This window comes from Crinia signifera, chromosome 5 (assembly GCF_055691185.1).
Source record: "Crinia signifera chromosome 5, ASM5569118v1, whole genome shotgun sequence".
NCBI classification, from domain to species: Eukaryota; Metazoa; Chordata; class Amphibia; order Anura; family Myobatrachidae; genus Crinia; species Crinia signifera.
In genome coordinates, this window is record NC_139221.1 from 106,812,822 (window position 1) to 106,832,126 (window position 19,305).

A 19,305-nucleotide genomic window follows, 5' to 3' on the forward strand; every position below is an offset into this window, starting at 1 on the left:
GTGCGGCACGCTACGTAAGAATTCGGGAAAGTACGCACCAATCAGAATAAGGGCCTATGTTACATTAGCAATCATTTCACTTTTACACATTGTAGGAACGGGTCAATTCCTTGCTCCTGCATGTGCTTAATGGTATATCTGGGTATTCCATGTTGTATTTTCCTATTGCCATGACAAGCACCAAAAAGAAACATTATTATAACAATAAATATGCCTCTGGGGGAGGAGAAATAAACAATTTAGACCATTAAAGAACAACCACCCTCAGGCCATTTTTGGATTTCTGCGCACTGAACAGACAATTCTGTAATAACCAATTCTTAGTAACTTTAACAAGATTAGACTTGAAAAATTGATGCTGTAAGCTTGTTCAGAGACACCACAGGACAACTGTTAAATGGTTTGTCTCATGTTGTCTGGATGAGGCGTATTTTCTATTGTGGGAATCAGGTCTAAAGGTTACTATGAAATTAAAGTGACATAAAAAAGTCCAACATGTTTGCTAAGAATTCAGCCACCTTCAATGTATTCTAGGTTCCTATAACGCAAGAAAATTGCACTAGACATAGTGGCACCCTCCAGTAAAGGAATCCATTCTTTCAGTGTCATTGGAAAAGCTAATAATTCCTGGTCATCAATAACATAAATCTGCTCCGAATAGGATGGTCATCTGGAAAAATAACCAGACAAACGTAGCACTGACAACAAAGAGGCAACGTTGCGTAAGTTATAGGTATGCATATGAGTCAACTGAAAATCAACTCAGTAAATTATAACAAATTTAACAAGAATTTCCCAGGACCAGTCATTGACAAAAAACTGGAAAATGACAAGTGCATTTGGTGAGCCAAATAATATAATAAGAGTATATATAACAGGACCTGAAAGACATTTTCCACTTATCTCTGGGTCAAATGGGACCTTCCTAAAAAAGTACGTTCGGAGTCAATGTTAATATGGCTGGTTATTGAATTAAAATCTCTCTAAACGATGCAAGAGTGCAGATACCCATCTTTTTTCTCAACAATGAATATTGGAGCCCCTGCTGGAAATGTGTATGGTCTGGTAAAAATCCCCAGTTTAAATCAATGCCCGGTACTTGTTTCCTAGAACGGCCACAATCGTGAGTGATCGTGGCTCTTAATTAAGGGACACGATCCTCACGATGTGGCCGATTTTTTACAATTTTTTCACTTTGATTGACAGAAATCGGGTCAATCGGTCGGTCGCGACCAATTAAAATCGGCCGCGATGCGACCGACCGATTGACCCGATTTTTCCATAGACTTCAATGTTAAAAAATCTTTTAACATTGAAATCGGTCGGTCTTGTGCCATTATAATGGCACAAGATGAGATGGACTTGATTAAGTCCATCTCACATAGGGAAAAATGATAAAAAAGGTGAAATGGGCCAATATGACCCATTTCACATTTTTTATGTGCCCGCCATGACCCCACGATAGACGTGAACCCGAAGCGTGGCGAGCGCAGCGAGCCCGCGAGGGGCGGCGGTGCGCGTCCTCCGACCTTTTCATTCCCCTACTATCCACTAGGGCGTGGAGTGAGAATATAATAGTGTGGCGAGCGCAGCGAGCCACCGAGCCCGAAGCGTGGCGAGCGCAGCGAGCCCCGCGAGGGGACGCGTATACCTGTGAAGTTAGACGCGTCCCCTCGCGGGGCTCGCTGCGCTCGCCACGCTTCGGGCTCGGTGGCTCGCTGCGCTCGCCACACTATTATATTCTCACTCCACGCCCTAGTGGATAGTAGGGGAATGAAAAGGTCGGAGGACGCGCACCGCCGCCCCTCGCGGGCTCGCTGCGCTCGCCACGCTTCGGGTTCACGTCTATCGTGGGGTCTAGCACACTTATTAACATTTGGGGGGGCAATTTAAACAAATCTGGTGAAAAAAAAAAAAAATCGGGTGATAAATCGGTCGATCGGATCGGTCGCATCGTATGCGACCAAATCGCATGCGATGCGATCGATCCGATTTTTTATCTTACGACCACAACGATCTAAATCGTTGTGGCCGTTCTAGGAAACAAGTACCCAATGCCCATTTTTAATAACATGGTTTTAGCTTGATTTTGGTAACCAAATGTTTCTGATTTTTGAATAGATCTCAGACATTTCCCATTTCCTTGAAGAAGAGTCACCCCAGTGGTTGCTGAGAAACACTGCTGGGCACAGATTGTTTTTTTGCAATCTCACTTTAGTTGTCTAATTTATTGCAAGGTTGTGTTTTATCCACCAATGTATGCCCAAGACAATGGAATGGACAATATAAAATCACTGCTTTATCAATGACCTTGGATGATTTCAAAAGTCAGTAGCTCTGTTTCCTAGGTGATTTGGCTTCAGATGGAGGGAGATCCATTAATAGTTTCCAAATGCACAATCTTGCATTTTGACATAATGGATAATTGGAGACACTTCATTAGTCTTTGATCAACTAAATTACCCACTGAGCCTAAATCTCAAACAATTAGAGCAGACAGAGACACAGGTCTGATTCAGAGATGGACGTTAATGCATTTGCAAGTGCGAATTTGTTTAGACTGGTAGACTTGCTTATATCAGCAAGTGAAGCTGCTGCCCAGAAATGAAAAAAGATGCCCACCAAAACTAACACAACTCATTATCAACTGCATACACATGTGTGGACAATGGGACTAATTCAGCTTCAGTTGCAATTTTGAAAAATTGCAAAACTGCAACTGCTGTCTCCAGCATGCCGGGGACTCTCCAGCACAGGACAAGCCTACCCAGCAAACTGGGTTCCTTCCCATGATTCGACTGCAGAGCTGTGAAGCACTCGCATACCTAGGGTAGCCCCCTGTCTACATGAAGACATGCGCCGAGCTGCCATGTTTTGTCTTGCAGCTGTTGCGTGTAATGTCATACAGTTGCTGTGCACGCTTCAAAGAAACTCCGCCCATGACTCCATTGTCCAGACCACACCCACCCAATCCCACCTCGCCACCCTGTGTCTGCCCACTACCGCCACTCAGACAGTGGTTGCATCATTCTGGGATGCAACCAGTTTCCTTCCTCCTGCATGCATGCTGCACAGGGAGCGTATGTGCAGAAGTGATTTTTTTTCCACTAGCGGAATTACAGTAGTTCCAATGTGCAGGGTAGACCTATGAATATGCAGACTGGACACAGCAGTACAGGAAAAGGCACCATATTTTTGTACGTTAGAGCTGTTGTCAGATACATGCCTCGAAAATGGCCATGACATGGCTGCATAGGTTTTTGCAACCACTCCCATTACCTTCCCCAAATGGTCCTGTCCTGCATTTCCAGTGTTTTAAAATGATAAGACCATATGTAATATATGTAACATATTTACAAGACCTATAGAGATTGCTGAGGCATAATCTAAACATACTACATAAGGAGCCTACATGCAGTTATCAGAGTAACGCTCCCATTGAGGGTTAATTTAAAGAACCATTGTTATCAGGAGAAGACAACACAGCGGGGCCCCTCTGTGTGAGGATTTAATATCCTTTTTAAACTCACAATGTTTGTGTCTTATATGTTTTGTGTTCATGTGTGTCAATACTTCGCTACTTTTTAAATAATTTTCAGATAAAGGTTACATTTTATTAGAACTCCCTTATGAGTGCACCACACCGTGACATTCTTTTCTTTCCCCTTTAATTCCATATGTAATAACATCCAAGTGTACTGGACGTGCGGGATGCTGGCTGAACTTGGCCGTTTTTTTTTTTTTTTTTAAAGTGACAATCAGTTACAAAGCAAAACCATGCCTTGTAAATGATTGCCGCTTTAAGGCCATGAGAAGTAGTTTGTACACATACTTAGCACAGCACACATCAGACCATAGAGATAAGAGAATGAGTCATAGTGTTGTAACACACTATGAGGCAGATGTATTCAGCCTGGTAAAGTGATAAAGTGGTGATAGTTGAAGGTTATAACGCAGCAGCCAGTCAATTTCATTAAGCATCATTTAACTTTGACATTACATATTGTTAATGTGATGGCCCCATAAAGTGCTGCCATGACCTGTTCTGTCTTTTCCATGTGAAATCAAGTTCCATCTGGAAGAATGCACAAGTATACTACTTATATGTATTAGGGGTGCGCACTGGACACTTTTGTGTTTTTATTCTGTATCTCTGGCCATGTTTTGGATCTGGATCTGTTCCAAAGCGCCACCTTTTCCGTGTTTTGGATCTGGGTTGTTTTTTTTTTTAAACCCATAAAAAAATCACTAATTTTTTTTTGTTTGTTGCTCCTACGCTATTATTAACCTCAATAACATTATTTCCACTAATTTCCAGTCTATCCTGAACACCTCACAATATTGTTTTTAGGCCAGAAGGTTGCACCGAGGTAGCTGGATGACTATGCTAAGCCACACAAGTGGACAGTACAAACATTGTACTGATATGGCACACCTAGCATTACCCCTGGACTGACATGGTACATGTAGCATCACCCCATGGACTGATACAGCACAGGTAGCATCATCCCTGGTCTGATACAGCGCATTTAGCATCACCCCTGGATTGATACAGCACAGGTAGCTGTACAGCATGGGTCTTCAAACTGTGGCCCTCCAGATGTTGTGAAACTACATGTTCAAACATGCATTGCCACATTTTTTCCTATAAGAGCATGCCAAAACTGTCAGGACATGCTGGGACATGTAGTTCCACAACATCTGGAGGGCCACAGTTAGAAGACCCATGCTGTAGAGGGTCAGCTCTTCTGGACTGATATGGGACACTGGGAAGCACAACTGGACTGATACGGGACACTGTGCAGCACAGCTGGACCTATATGGCCCACTTAACACCCCTTGCAGTAAAGAAAAACTTTTTCACATGCGGACTGAAGTTGGCGGCGATCTCCTGGACTTTTAGAGAGTCTGAGTCTCCCGAGAATCCGACAACGGTAAGATAACATTCGGTCTCTTTTTTGACTTGGATTATTGGCAGGACGGAAATGAGGCACTCGGAAACGCCACGGATCAGATAGGTTTGGGTGCGTCGGATCTCTAGGAACGCGCTCATACCTAATATGTATAAGTCAAATCCAGTGGCGGATTTTACCTTTGAGCATCAGGACTGCAGCACTCCCAGGTAAAATCCGTCACTGTGTGAAGCCAGATGCAGTCTGTGAGACTGCACTGGCTTCACTGTGACTTGCAGTTACTTCCTATTGGAAGTCAGACCTGCCAGTCACCCAAGTCTCATTGAGATGTGTTCCCTCAATCCGGGATGCCTCTATGGGCTGCTGCAGCCCATAAAAATGAGTTCTGCACATGCGCAGTACTGAGGATGATACTGAACATGCACCGCACCCAGAACCCTGAATATGCTTCTATGTACTGCTGCCAAAGAGTCTGGGGGCCAGCGCATGCGCAGTACCAAAGAAGCTACTGCGCACGCACCAGTCCCATGACCGCAAAGGGGGGGTTGGGACTGGCAGGGGGACCAGCGGCGGCGAAGGGGACCAGCAGGCACTGGCAGCAAGAACCAGCAGTTGTGACAGCAGAGTGGAGCCTTGCATCGCGATAAGTGGCAGCCCCCCTCTCCACAGAGGTAAGAGACGCCACTGGTCAACTCGTATTTAAGTAAAGCTTCAAATTTTAAGAGATGTGCATGTATTATTTTTTTCCTGTTTAGAAAAGTCATAGAATTATTCCCATTTTAATGTTTCCAAGCCATGTCTATTTTTTGCCAAACCGTGTCCCTATTATGCAACCAGACCAACAACAACATCAAATTAATTTTTTTGAATTGCATGAAGAGACTTTTTTGGGGGGTATTTAATTAGTTCCATTTGTTCGGATAGCCCAAAAATTAATTTGATGCCCGACTATTCAATCTGTTTTCACTGCTATTGAAGGCATTTTTTGTCCACGCCTTTTCCGTTTATTGGAGGGGCGCATCAAAAGGTTGTGAAAATGGATGAAATTTCACCCGGAAATTGACAAAACATTTATATTTGCGGCTATTTTGCCGATCCAGGTGTTTTTTGACACTGACGATTTTTTTGCTTACACAAAAAATTGCCCCTTTATTGGAATAGGGTAAATCCACACTCATCCTAAAAAAAAGGTGAGAAATTGACACAAATTGAATACCACCTTTTTAAATTTGAGTTTTATTTGCATTACACACACAACGATACACCACTTGAAGGGATGCAAGGCGGCACAGAAAGTAGCACAACGTCACAGAATGGAACTTGGAGGAAAACAAATCTGTGGCCACTGTATCATAGCATTCCATATGATGCAGACTAATTTGCACATAGATGTATAAGTGATGAATATCAAAATAATCAGTGCAGTCTCCTGAAGGGGTTTTGTCACATCTGATTGTTTTATTTGTGCAACTGATGCTGGATGCACACTCTTATCTTATCTGTCCAATCTTAATGGTTGGAGTGAAAATCTGGTAATGTATGAGAGACAAACATTTACTCCCAAATGCTGAAAAATGGACAAAAATGGTCACTTGAATAATAAACTGGATACACCAATTTATCTGAACATCCATTTTTGTCTGTTTTCCCTTGTTTGGGTGTAAATAGACAATTGTCATTTGTTCCTACAAACATTACCAGATTTTAATTCCAACCACAAATATTGAACCAATAAACTTATAGTGTGTATTCATCTTAAAACACACATGCAAGAGCACCAAGACAGTGGTGTCACAAAGGGCTGCACCCGGGTGATATACCCCAGGGTGTGACATCACCCTGGGGTATATCAACAAGTGCTGGATTCTGCTTAGTGACAGATGTAAAACCACAACAGCAGGTCTACTATGTTATAACTGTATTCACAAAATGTTTTAGGGCCCAGTCAGACAAAATGAGTTATCATGGATTAATTATTAACATGGAAAAAAGTATTACACATCCTCATTCCTAAACGGCTTGACACCCAGCCATCACACAAGGAAGACTGTTGCCTTAAGGGCACATTCACAATTGTATTTCCTGTAGAACTCTGACTTTTTAACTTGTCTAACTTATTAAACCATACCCAGTAATTTATATGATAAATTTATACCATAAACGCTATATTTTGCGTAGAATCATGGCCTTCAATATATTACTTATTGCAGTGGCGTAACAATGGGCCTTATTCTGTTTGGAGCGGCCAAACGTGCGTACGTTCCAAAACAACGTACGCTATCCGTACGCGGCCGTTGGGGTTAAGTCCACCCACAACTCAGCCGCATACGTACGGCCAGAAACAACGTCGAAGGGGAGTGGCGTACAAATGTGCGTACGCCAACGTACACGGACGGGCCAGCCCTTACACTCCGACAACTGGCGTACAATTGAGCGTACACCACCGTTTACGGACGTCTCTCGTCCGTCTTCCCACCGACTTCTTGCGGCTATCTGAGCGTACGCCAGCTTGCACGGACGGGTCCCTATTGTTTTCAATAGAAAAGTCAGCTTATGTCACCGCTCGTGAGAGTGAGCGTACGTCCGTGTACGCTGACATACCCTTCACATATATGGACCTGCAAATCTTGCCTTTCAACTATAATTATGAAAATTAATTAATTGATTGAATTAATTAATGTGCAAAATAGTGGCCATGGGCTTAAAACATTGCTGAAACATCCTTTGTAGGTGTTAGATGTGGTTTATGTTATTGTATCCTAAATACAAAACCTATGTTTGTATTAGAGTGAACACGTTGACACATGTCGACTTGTGTAGATTGAGTGTGCTACTGTGTAAAGTCTATGAAAGCACGTAGTGAATGTGTATAACTGTTTAACAAATACCTACCTTAGCATATATAAGCAGGTCTAACAAAGATTCTTACCTTAAATTAAACAAACCTTTAAATGTAGAGAAGTCTAGAAAGATAAGCTTCCAATGTGTTTGAGTGCTGTGTGTAGGCTTGCAGGTAGTGAAATCATGGTTTGGACTTAATAGACTGCAGCATTGGTTATTACATTCAGGTGTATGTGTTTGGTAGTAATCAGCGTAAATTAGCAAATCCAGGCGCACGCTGGCATGCGGTATCTGTAGGGGTGGTTTGAGATGGCGGTTGGCGGCCGCCTGTTTTGTGTCCGAAATGAACGGTGCCTTAGTCGATCGTGCGGTAGTAGCACCGCTCATTTTTGGTGCACACCCCCGTGTACGCCCATATTTACGCCCATTTTCCCTCATTATTTCGGCCGCTCCCCTCTTCACGCCCCTATGCCGCCCCCAATGCCCGTACACTCGCGTATAGGTTTTTTCGCACGTAAAGACCCGGCCGTAAGCGTTTTGGGGAGTTCGCGCCTGCGCATTAGCGAATGTACGCATGCGCAGATCATAAAAAATCCCGGGACGTACGCGTACGGCCCGGCCGCTCCAACCAGAATAAGGCCCAATATCACTGCAGCCCAAGCAGTGGCTTCTTGGGCACAACGCTGCTGCAGATTCCAATAAGTCTGGCCGTCCATATGGAATATGTTGAAAATGTCCCTCCAAAAGTGGCAGCCACCTTGGAGGAGACAGATGCTAGAGGTCCTACTGGGTAGTGTATATCACTACTGGAAGTTACAGATTCTGCGTAGCGATATATATCCCATGGAATATATATATATATTGCCTCTAGCAATGAGCATGTAAAGCCCTGGCAATTATCATGTGACCCCTGGCAATGGGCTTGTAGCCCCCTGGCAATGAGCATGTAACCCACTGGTAACAAGCAAAAAACCACTGGCAATAAAAAGGAAGCATGAAACCTCTAGCTACAACTATGAAACCCCTGGTGACAAGCATTAAACCCTGGAAACGAGCATGAAACTCCTGGCAATGAGCATGTAACTCCTGTTAACGAGCATGAAATCCCTGGCAAAGAGCATGTAACTCCTGTCAACATGCATGAAATCCCTGGCAAAGAGCATGTAACTCCTGTCAATAAGCATGAAATCCCTGGCAAAGAGCATGTAACTCCTGTCAATGAGCATGAAATCCCTGGCAATGAGCATTTAGGTAAAACATTATAATAAATGTAGGGGATACAGGCCCTTGATTTTGAAGAAAACCTGTCACCCTCAATATATAAATATGTTTTGTGTTTGACTACTTTGGCCAAAGTCCTTATTGCTAGGAAGTGGTTTGATGTTACATACCCAAACATTTATAACTGGAGAGCCCTAGTGAAAGAGGTTTCGGGACATTAGAGATTCACCTATAGATCCAGAGGCTCGCTCACTCCTTACCTGAATAAGTGGAGAAGATGGACCTCCTCTAGATTTACTAAAACCCAGGTTTAAAGAAAAAACCACATTGGGCGCAAACACTTGAATGATTCACCCTTGGAACTAGGGAATCTATAACAATTATAGTGGATGGCTGCTCCCAATTAGCAAATTGGATGGTTTGCAGAAATGGATACAATAGGGAAAATAGAGGATGTGTATGTATAACCACATACATCCAGAGAGCGCCAGACAATTGGAATTGGTACTAATTGTAATTAATTTATTTAAATACGCACAAAATAAAAACTATACCATTGGTACAACATACAATAAAAATATATAATATATTATAAAAAGGTACGTTACACTCCTTTGTGAATTATAGCAGCAGATAATAGTCCCGATATTGGGTGTTTAGGATAAGCTCCTCTTTAGGTCAGAATTTGGGTGATGTCCAGCCCAACATTTATGGGGATGACAATTTTAGTGAAAGAAACACTTGGGTCATGAATAGCCGATGATTATATATATGCTCTGTCTTGTGTGCAGACTGCTCTAGCTACTCCGCCAGCTGTCGTCGCCTGTTGACGACCAGCTGGTTTGTCTGTAAGCGGAGAGCGAGCTGTCCGCCTCTGGCAACAGCTCAGATGAGACACGCTGAATTTCCGGGGACTTTGAGCAGCCAATAAATGATGCAGGTAAACTCACCCAGGATTTTTATGCCAATGAACGGCTAGTGTATTCAATGCTGTAGACGCTGGGGAGACCTTGATTTTGCAGAGAATCGGCTGGGAGAGTGAAGACGCCATACGATTGTATTTTGGCGTTTTAAAAACCACCATCTGTGTTCTCTGCAAAATCAAGGTCTCCCGAGCGTCTACAGCATTGAATACACTAGCCGTTCATTGGCATAAAAATCCTGGGTGAGTTTACCTGCATCATTCATTGGCTGCTCAAAGTCTCCAGAAATTCAGCGTGTCTCATCTGAGCTTTTGCCGGAAGCGGACAGCTCGCTCTCCGCTTACAGACAAACCAGCTGGTCGTCAACAGGCGACGACAGCTGGCGGAGTAGCTAGAGCAGTCTGCACACAAGACAGAACATATATATAATCATCGGCTATTCATGACCCAAGTGTTTCTTTCACTAAAATTGGACATCACCCAAATTCTGACCTAAAGAGGAGCTTATCCTAAACACCCAATATCTGGACTATTATCTGCTGCTATAATTCACAAAGGAGTGTAACGTACCTTTTTATAATATATTATATATTTTTATTGTATGTTGTACCAATGGTATAGTTTTTATTTTGTGCATATTTAAATAAATTAATTACAATTTGTACCAATTCCAATTGTCTGGCGCTCTCTGGATGTGTTTGGTTATACATACACATCCTCTATTCTCCTCTAGATTTGCCTCAGCCATTGACATTCAACAAAATCTAACTAATCATTGATACATGCGCCACCTGTGTTTACTAATCCACTGTTAAAAATATGTAGATGTAATATGCCTGTTTGCCTTCTTCTGGGCACATGTCTTAGTCCTGATTATGCATGAATAAAAGGTACCTTTAATTTTTTTTCTTAAAGGAGGGGGGGGGGGGTTTCTAAGGTGTTTTCTTGTAGTTGAAAGTAAAAAAATATATAATATGTACTCTCATATGTATAGCATGGGGTATACAACTATGTACTCTGTCTATACGTTCTCTGTTCCTCCTGAACAAATATGACTCAAACACTGTTCCTGGAAAACATAATTTTGTTTATTGTTCTAGACATGTACAGATGTTATTGTACTACCTTTGTACCGTATGCTTGTACTCAAATTACTTTTTTTTTTACAATTAAAAATACACAATTTAAAAAATAAATGTAGGGGATACAGATTTTTTTTTAGGCAGCGGGAGCAAAATGTCTAGTTTACAGCCACTTACTTATTGTCCTAAGTCTAACCAATTAGACACAGAAATATCTGGCATTGTTTTCACTTTACCATTCTATGGGTGTCCAGTAAAACATATAACCATAGTATACTCTGTACTCTGTTCGATGACTACCCTATCACCCATCAGTGTTTCCAGGCAACAGGTTATTGTGAAAAGTGACCCTATTTCAGTGATAAAAAAAGTGAAAGTTACAGATGGCCAGATGCACTAAGCTTCAAAAAAGTGATGAATGACTAAACAACCAGCTCCTAACTGCCAGTTGCAATCCCATCATGTAACATGACAGTTAGGGGCTGATTGGTTGGTAGTTTATCACTCTCCACTTTATCACTTTTTGAAGCTTGGTGCATCTGATCCAAATGTTTTTTGCTTTCAGAATAAATATTTATTTTTTCCCTTGTGGAAATCCAGTACTAACAATCTTTGCTTATGTTCTATGAAGATCATCTTCAATACATTCATGTTTTTGAAAAATCAAAGCATTGTTTTTGGCTTGGGATAATGGGGCAGATGTATTAAGCCTTAACAAGAGATAAATTCAAGTGTGATAAGGAGAGATAAACGTCCAGCCAATCACATCCTTACTAACTTTTTTCAAACACTGCCTGTAACATGGCAGTTAGCAGGTGATTGGCTGGACGTTTATCTCTCCTTATCACACTTGTATTTATCTCTTGTTAAGGCTTAATACATCTGCCCCAATACATGGGGTGAGATTTAATAGGATGAGAGATTCAGAAAATGAGAGATTTGGTAAGAAATCTCCAGTTTTTTTAAAGCAGCAATCATTTACACTGCAAAACCAGTTTGATTTTGAAGAGTAAATGATTGCCACTTTAAATAAACTGGAGATTTCTCACCAAATCTCTCACTTTCTGAATCTCTCATCCTATTAAATCTTACCCATGATTTCAGCATGATATAGATGTCATTTAAAAGCTTGATCCGATAAAATGTGTAGCGTTTAGCATACCGTGGGTGAGATTTAATAGGATAAGAGATTCAGAAAGTGAGAGATTTGGTAAGAAATCTCCAGTTTTTTTAAAGCAGCAATCATTTACACTGCAAAACCAGTTTGATTTTGAAGAGTAAATGATTGCCGCTTTAAAAAAACTGGAGATTTCTTACCAAATCTCTCACTTTCTGAATCTCTCATCCTATTAAATCTCACCCTGTATGTCTAGTGTACACTGACATCATGAAAGTAAGTGTTTCCATATTATCTCACATTAATGTAATAATATCACATGCCACTTGTCTGCTGGTTATTGACTAGTTACTTGCCAATGTCTAACGACTTAAAGTTTTCATATTTTAATAACCAGACTTATTTTTAGTGTTATATTACATCCTTTTATTTTATATAATCTTGTATAACTTCTTATCGCCTTATTTCGGAACAATAAGAAATTATTTATCAGCGCTATATATTTAGAGAAATAGATGTGTTAATTCTTCCAGAGCTATGAAATTATATATGTAATGATAAAGTGGGATGTTCACAGAAAATTTTCATTTTTATTTGAATGCATATTGTATTTTATGGCTTCAGTGCTAATGTCCCTGATTATATGGTGCACGGGTTTGCCACAATAACATATAGGTTGCTATGGCATCATGTTATGTCGGTGTGATTTTTCTTTTTTACCTCCAGGTTCACTAGATTCCATTTCTAGGAACATATTTTTACATTATGCCCAAGAAGTTAGTTCATGCTGATTGCCTATTACTATTATGTTTTTATTTAGACTATCTGAACATTGTTAGTACACAAGATTGCCTATATTGATAGTAAATGTATAAGACATATGTAAATCCCCTTTTCTCTATAGCCCAAACCACATCTACAGTATTTTATACATTGAGTATTGATGATGCACTTTTCGTACAGTGGTAAATCCCTTCTGCCCAAAAATGAATGAATACATTTAATAATAAAATGATGATAGAAAAAAATGTTAAATAATTAAATATTGATAATTTGTAATTATGTTGTGCTACATATACCTTTCTTTGTTCCCTGGGTGGGCCCGTCAGAATGCTCGCATGGTAGTGCGGGGATATGGGCGATGGAGGAGGCGTGCGTTCGGCGGGGCAGGTTTACATGCTCATTAGGCAGTGAATATATGCCACCTAGTGAGCAGGTGGGAATCAGGCCCCGATGTATGAGGACACATCTGCATTTGATCTGGTCTGAAATTATTTGCCATCTAGAAGGACTATCTATGGGCAGGGCCATCTTGACATTCTCCCAGGTCCCTGGGCAAAATAATTCACTGAGTCCCCTATCTTCCTCTCTTCAGTTCGCCTACGTGCAGGCAGCAACGTCAAGGTAGCAGGGGCTGGAAGCTTGTAGCGGTGCTCTATTTTCCGGGCAGCGGGCGGGAAGTGCAGCTGAATTTGAAAAGACTGGCTGGACACTGATTGGCTGAGAGAATTCAGCCAATCAGCATCCGGCCAGTCTTTTCAAATTCAGCAGCGCTTCCTTCCCGCTCCGCAGCCTGGCAAATAGTGCATCGCTACAAGCTCCCAGCCCCCGCTGCCTGCACGTAAGCAAGGTGAGGAGAGGGAGAGAGGGGGCTCAGTGACAAGCTTCCTGACCGCCACCGCAGCCTCAGCAGCTCCCCAGGGCAGTGCCATCTTCCCTATTAGGGTGGGCCCCTAGAAACCTTGGGCCCCTGGGCAACTGACCATTAAGCCCAATGGGAAATATGGCACTGACTATCGGCCTAAATAATGTTGTATGGAATTGCTCAGCCTATAGGAAGTGGCTGTGACATTCCATGTCATTAACATTGAAATGCAGCGGCAGGCTACTGTTGGAGTTAGACGCCTCCTGTTTACATTTGCGAGATACGAGTCCTTAGTGTAAGAACGCAGTCTCAGATCATACAATGTTTTTGGCACCAGTTAGCCTGCTTAAGTATACTGAGGCAGGCTGTCAGATCTGTAAATCTGGGTCCAGTAGGTGTGTGTCAGATAATACAGAGCCTGGATCCACCATGCCTTCAACATGGTGGTGACATGTCCCCATTTTGAAGAACAGTGCTAGGTGCCCCCCCCTCCCCCCAAAAAGAAAGTCAGAGCATATCAATCATGTTGCAGATGACATGGGTCTTCGAGCAATATAGCAAGACCCTATCTGCACATTAGAAATACTGGCCTTGCACCAGATGTTACATCAGAATATTATTACTTAATCAATTAAATAAATTAATCAATCAATCATTATTCCGGTCATTATGAATCCTATTTATTTATTTATTAACTGTTTATTATATAGCGCACACATATTCCGCAGCGCTTTACAGAGAATATTTGAACATTCACATCAGTCCCTGCCCCACTGGAGCTTACAATCTATGTTCCCTACCACATGTACATGTACACACAGACATTCTAGGGTTAATTTGTTAACCCTAGTATAATAGTATTAATTAACCTACCAGTATATGTTTGGATTGTTGGAGGAAACTCATGCAAGTACGGGGAGAAAATACAAACTCCGCACAGTTATAGCCATGGTGGGAATCGAACCCATGACCTCAGTGCTGTGAGGCAGTAATGCTAACCATTATACCCTCCGTACTATTTTATAAGTACTTGTCATTACCTCACAGATTATATTGGCTGTGTTTATATTGATACATGTGTCTATTGTGAAATTGCAATTATTATTAATGTTATATACAGTATTGTGCTTTATAATGGATTGTTATTGTTTTTATTGATATTTTATTGTTCTTAAGAAATATTGATCATACTTTCAGTTCCTGAACTAAGCTGTTTCAAACACAAATGAGACTCCAAAAAGTTGTAATAAACTTCAAGCTTGTAATTGCCACCAGTAATGGTTAATGTTTTGGATTTTCTAATGAACCACAAATATGCAACAAGTTGTTCATTTAAACATTTGCTTCCATAATTTGGGTAATATTCCAGTGTAAATGATCAGCTTGGACTCTTTGGATGTGCCTTTTATTAATTGTTTCAGTGCACTAAGACAAATGAATGTCCTCATACAAATTCCTCCTGTACCTTACTGAAAGATGACCTGCATATGGAAATACATTACATAAAAATCTATAATTAACATTGCATTAAAATTGCATATTTGTGTAATATCTACATATGTTGTATTTTCAGGGCTACATGGTACAGTATGTGTATTTGTCTACCAGAAGAACAAATTCATTCCATTCATAGAACACTAAGGATACACACTCAGAATTGTACAATTTAGTACGGATAACGTGTGTATATATACAATATGATAGATAGATAGATAGATAGATAGATAGATATCACACATTTGTTCATGTCTTCAGCAGTACCAAATAAATATTTTATTGGACACATGAATCATTTTTTTTGTTCATAAATCTGATTCCTACTATCAAATGTATCTATAGAATATTCTATAAAACATGAGTTTTAAATATTTAAAAAAAACATCAATTATAACAGAAAAAAGTAATAACTTACTGTGCCCAATTTCTTAAGAAGATGGCAAAAGAAGTCATCCAGTTCTTTTCCCTCAATGTAACCATTGTCTACAGCACATGCAAAGAAAACGTATGTTTGGTATAGTTAGCAACCAGGGACTAATAAAATAATCTCACCTAAATGATTGATCTCACAATTACTGCATGCTCCAAAAAAAAAAAAAAAGTATACTTTATCAATGATGTATATACAGTTTATTTAGTATTGATTATATTATGGCATTTTCCCTAAAATGTAGATTTGCTCAATTGGAAAAAATCAATAATTCTGGGTTATACTTGTGTACAGTAATATTTCTGAGTTTCCTAAATCTCTTTCTCAATAATTAAAAAGCTATTTCCTCGTTAATGCAACACATGTACTATAATCTGTTTAGTGACATGACAGTATATCCTTGAATGACTTACATTAGTTTGTACAAATTACTTTAATTAATTTTCCAGAGGATAATAGCATTTTACTTGCCTGACAAATAACAGATAGAGCAGTATTGCATTGACATGCATTAAAGTACAAATTGGTGACTATGCTGCATAGCATTGAAATGATATATGTCAAAAGTGTACTTTGTTCCATTAAATAAGTTCTTGTGTATGTGTCTATCCAGTCATAAACTTCTGTGTCTCCTGAAAACCACTTTGCAAGTCTTCTCACCATCAGAATCAAAGCGCAGCCAAATTTCCAGGAACTCAGCAGCATCTAGCTTGAGAAAGAAGCTGTCCATGGTGCTGAAGCAGAGTCAGTGCTGAAAGGACCAGCAAGTGCGCAGAGACCGGAGTGCAGCTGATTCTTCTCTTTCCACTACAGCTTTCTGTTCTATATATAGTTCTTCATTATCTCCTCCCATGAAGCACTTGTTGCCCTGCTTACAGGAGGCAGGCTCGCAGCTGAAGCAGGGATGGATCGAGTTTGCTGAAGAGTAAAGTCCAACGAGCCTTATCAGGATTCATAGTGTAGACTAGATGCTCTGCGTCACTGTCACACTGTATGTCTAACATCACAGAGGCGTTGCATGCATAAGTACATTAGGTAAAATGTGTCAGCACCCAGCAGACCAGATACGTACAGTACACACATAGTACAGTATTATGACTCTCTCCAAGGTAGACTTTTTCACAACAAAAACCAATGCAGATGTGTATGTATAATTCATTGTAGTATTAGTAGAATTTAGAAACCAAGTTACTGCTGAAATCAATCTCATACGTGTGTGTGTGTGTGTGTGTGTGTGTGTGTGTGAGTGTGAGACTTCGTTTTCAGCAGTTCAGCAATTTAGTACTAAATTCTAATAATATTATATCTATATAGATAGATAGATAGATATAAATTGTAGGGGCTCTGCACTCACTAAATTAACTGATATTAATAAATAGTGGAGATTTAGTTCATGAATTGATCAATGCATTTAAGCCTGCAGCCCCCTTCACGGGGGATGCAGTTAAAATCCCGGAGGTCGAAATCCCGACACTTTCTCCCTCTATGGGTGTCCACGACACACATGGCACCGGACCCACTGCATGGCGAGCGTAGCGAGCCTGCAAGGGGGGATGACATCCATGTCCCCCCCCCCCTTGTCGGGATTTCGGTGGTCGGGATTCCGGCGTCTGGATTTTGACCGCCGGGATTTCGTACCAATCCCCTTCACGGGACCCGACTTTTCTGCAGGTCCTAACACTATTCTTCAAAATGGTTACAATACACATAGCTATCACATTAATGTTTGATTCCAGGCCTGCTATCTGGTCTAAAGCTCACAGCAGACTATGCTTTTAAAGGTGAGCATTTACCAACACACCTGTCACTAATAATCTAGGGAAATGGTTAACATAAGCTATGCAATATAGGTTAAAACAGGGTGAATGAGAGAATGTGACCACAATAAGACTAATTGTAAAATGAATCTAATAAACAATATATACACTAAACATCGGCACTCACCTTTCCTAGTTTTGGGGTGCCCTATGGCTTGTGACCCATTGTTTTAAACAGAAATTGTAGGGGCTCTGCACTCACTAAATTAACTGATATTAATAAATAGTGGAGATTTAGTTCATGACTTCATCAATGCATGTAAGCCTGCAGCCCCCTTCACGGGACCCCACTTTTCTGCAGGTCCTAGCACTATTGCTCAAAATGGTTACAATACACATAGCTATCACATTAATGTTTGATTCCAGGCATGATATCCAACACACATGTCACTAATTATCTAGGGAAATGGTTAACATAAGCATAGGCGAATCTATCCACCAGCCGCTTAGAATTTAAAGTAATGACAGCCGGGCAGAGAGAGCTGTGTGCTGCCCGACATGAATTCCTACAAGGATACAATAGGAATGGTCCACTACAGTGGGTTTGTAACGGACCATTCCTATTGTATCCTTGTAGGACTTCATGCGTTTTTCTCTCTGCTAAGTGTGAGAGAGGAGGTTTCCCACGATTGTGGGTTAATATCCTGGCAATTTAGATTTTACATCTTTCCCATTTGAGGGAGCTATATATTTATTTTGTTTCTAATCTTTCTAATGATTGACAAGTTATACGTATCACTTATAGGCTATATGTTCCTTTTTCGTCCACCTCTGAAGGAAACTTATCCCTATTTTTACATTGGTGTAATCTCCCATCTTTACCTCTACTGGTATGTAGAAGCTTCCCTATAAATAAAGCCTGCCAGAAAACACTGGTATCCGTCTTGAAAAAGTTCCCACCAGACTTAGGGGACGAAACGCGTTGACGTCATCACTTACCTGAACCGGTGATCCACGTTAGCAGACCTCAACTTGATCTCCCAGGAGAAGGACACCCGCTCCACGCTGCCGGTAATTAAGCCGCAATACGCCGACTGTGATTCCACCACGAGTGCAGCTCTATTTGCCGGCTCACCGCTGACTCTTTATTTCTACTTAAGCTGAAGTGCAGCATAATCCCCCCGCTGCCGGCCATCAGCTATTCCCAACAGCCGATCCCCACACTACAACAGAGGAGCAGCACTTCCACACCAAACGGTGGAGTATTAACCCATTCACTCCTTCACTGCTGCGGTCAATGTGGTGAATCCATATACCGCATACAGGCTACACCGGCCTAGTGCCGAGAGGAGTGATTAGTATTCAAGCAAAGGGGCCATCAATCTTTTAACATCTGGACCCGATTGCAGGAAGAAATCTTCCCCCCGTCTCTCATATTTTCCACCAAAACCAGCACGAAGCAGGTGCTACAAGAAACGGTGAGCATAACATCTATTGCGGTGTCTACGTCTCAACAACTTATAATTGATACATTCTATACAACAAGTATATGATTTGGCTAAATCCTTCTCCTGTTACCAATGCAAATTGACTGCTCCATTTAAAACAAGTTGCTATCTAAGGTCTGCAATTAACGTTACTAAATTACCATTATTTGGGATCCCTATTCATGTGATATTTTATTATTGCTGTTTTGTGTGTATATATATATCTGTGTTTTTATTTTCATACTTATTTTATTTTTCATATTTAGGCAATAAATGTATGTACAGGTTGAGTATCCCGTATCCGAATATCCCTTATCCGAATTATTCCGAAAACCATACATTCCAGAAAGTGAAAAAAAAAAATTTTTTTTGTTAAAAACTCACTGGGGACA

General features: G+C 40.9%; 1 protein-coding gene across 1 annotated transcript in view; it reads right to left on the bottom strand.

The window, feature by feature from the left end:
- SCGN (secretagogin, EF-hand calcium binding protein) overlaps nucleotides 1-16,639 on the bottom strand; it is a 115,035-nt gene extending 98,396 nt beyond the window's left edge. Inside the window, exons 1-2 of the mRNA XM_083186263.1 lie at nucleotides 16,330-16,639; nucleotides 15,655-15,722 (exon numbers count right to left, since the gene is read on the bottom strand). Of these exons, the coding sequence (XP_083042389.1) occupies nucleotides 15,655-15,722; nucleotides 16,330-16,399 (138 nt within the window). The 5' untranslated portion in view covers nucleotides 16,400-16,639. The remainder of the gene's footprint in view (nucleotides 1-15,654; nucleotides 15,723-16,329) is intronic.
- Nucleotides 16,640-19,305: the final 2,666 nt, after the last annotated feature.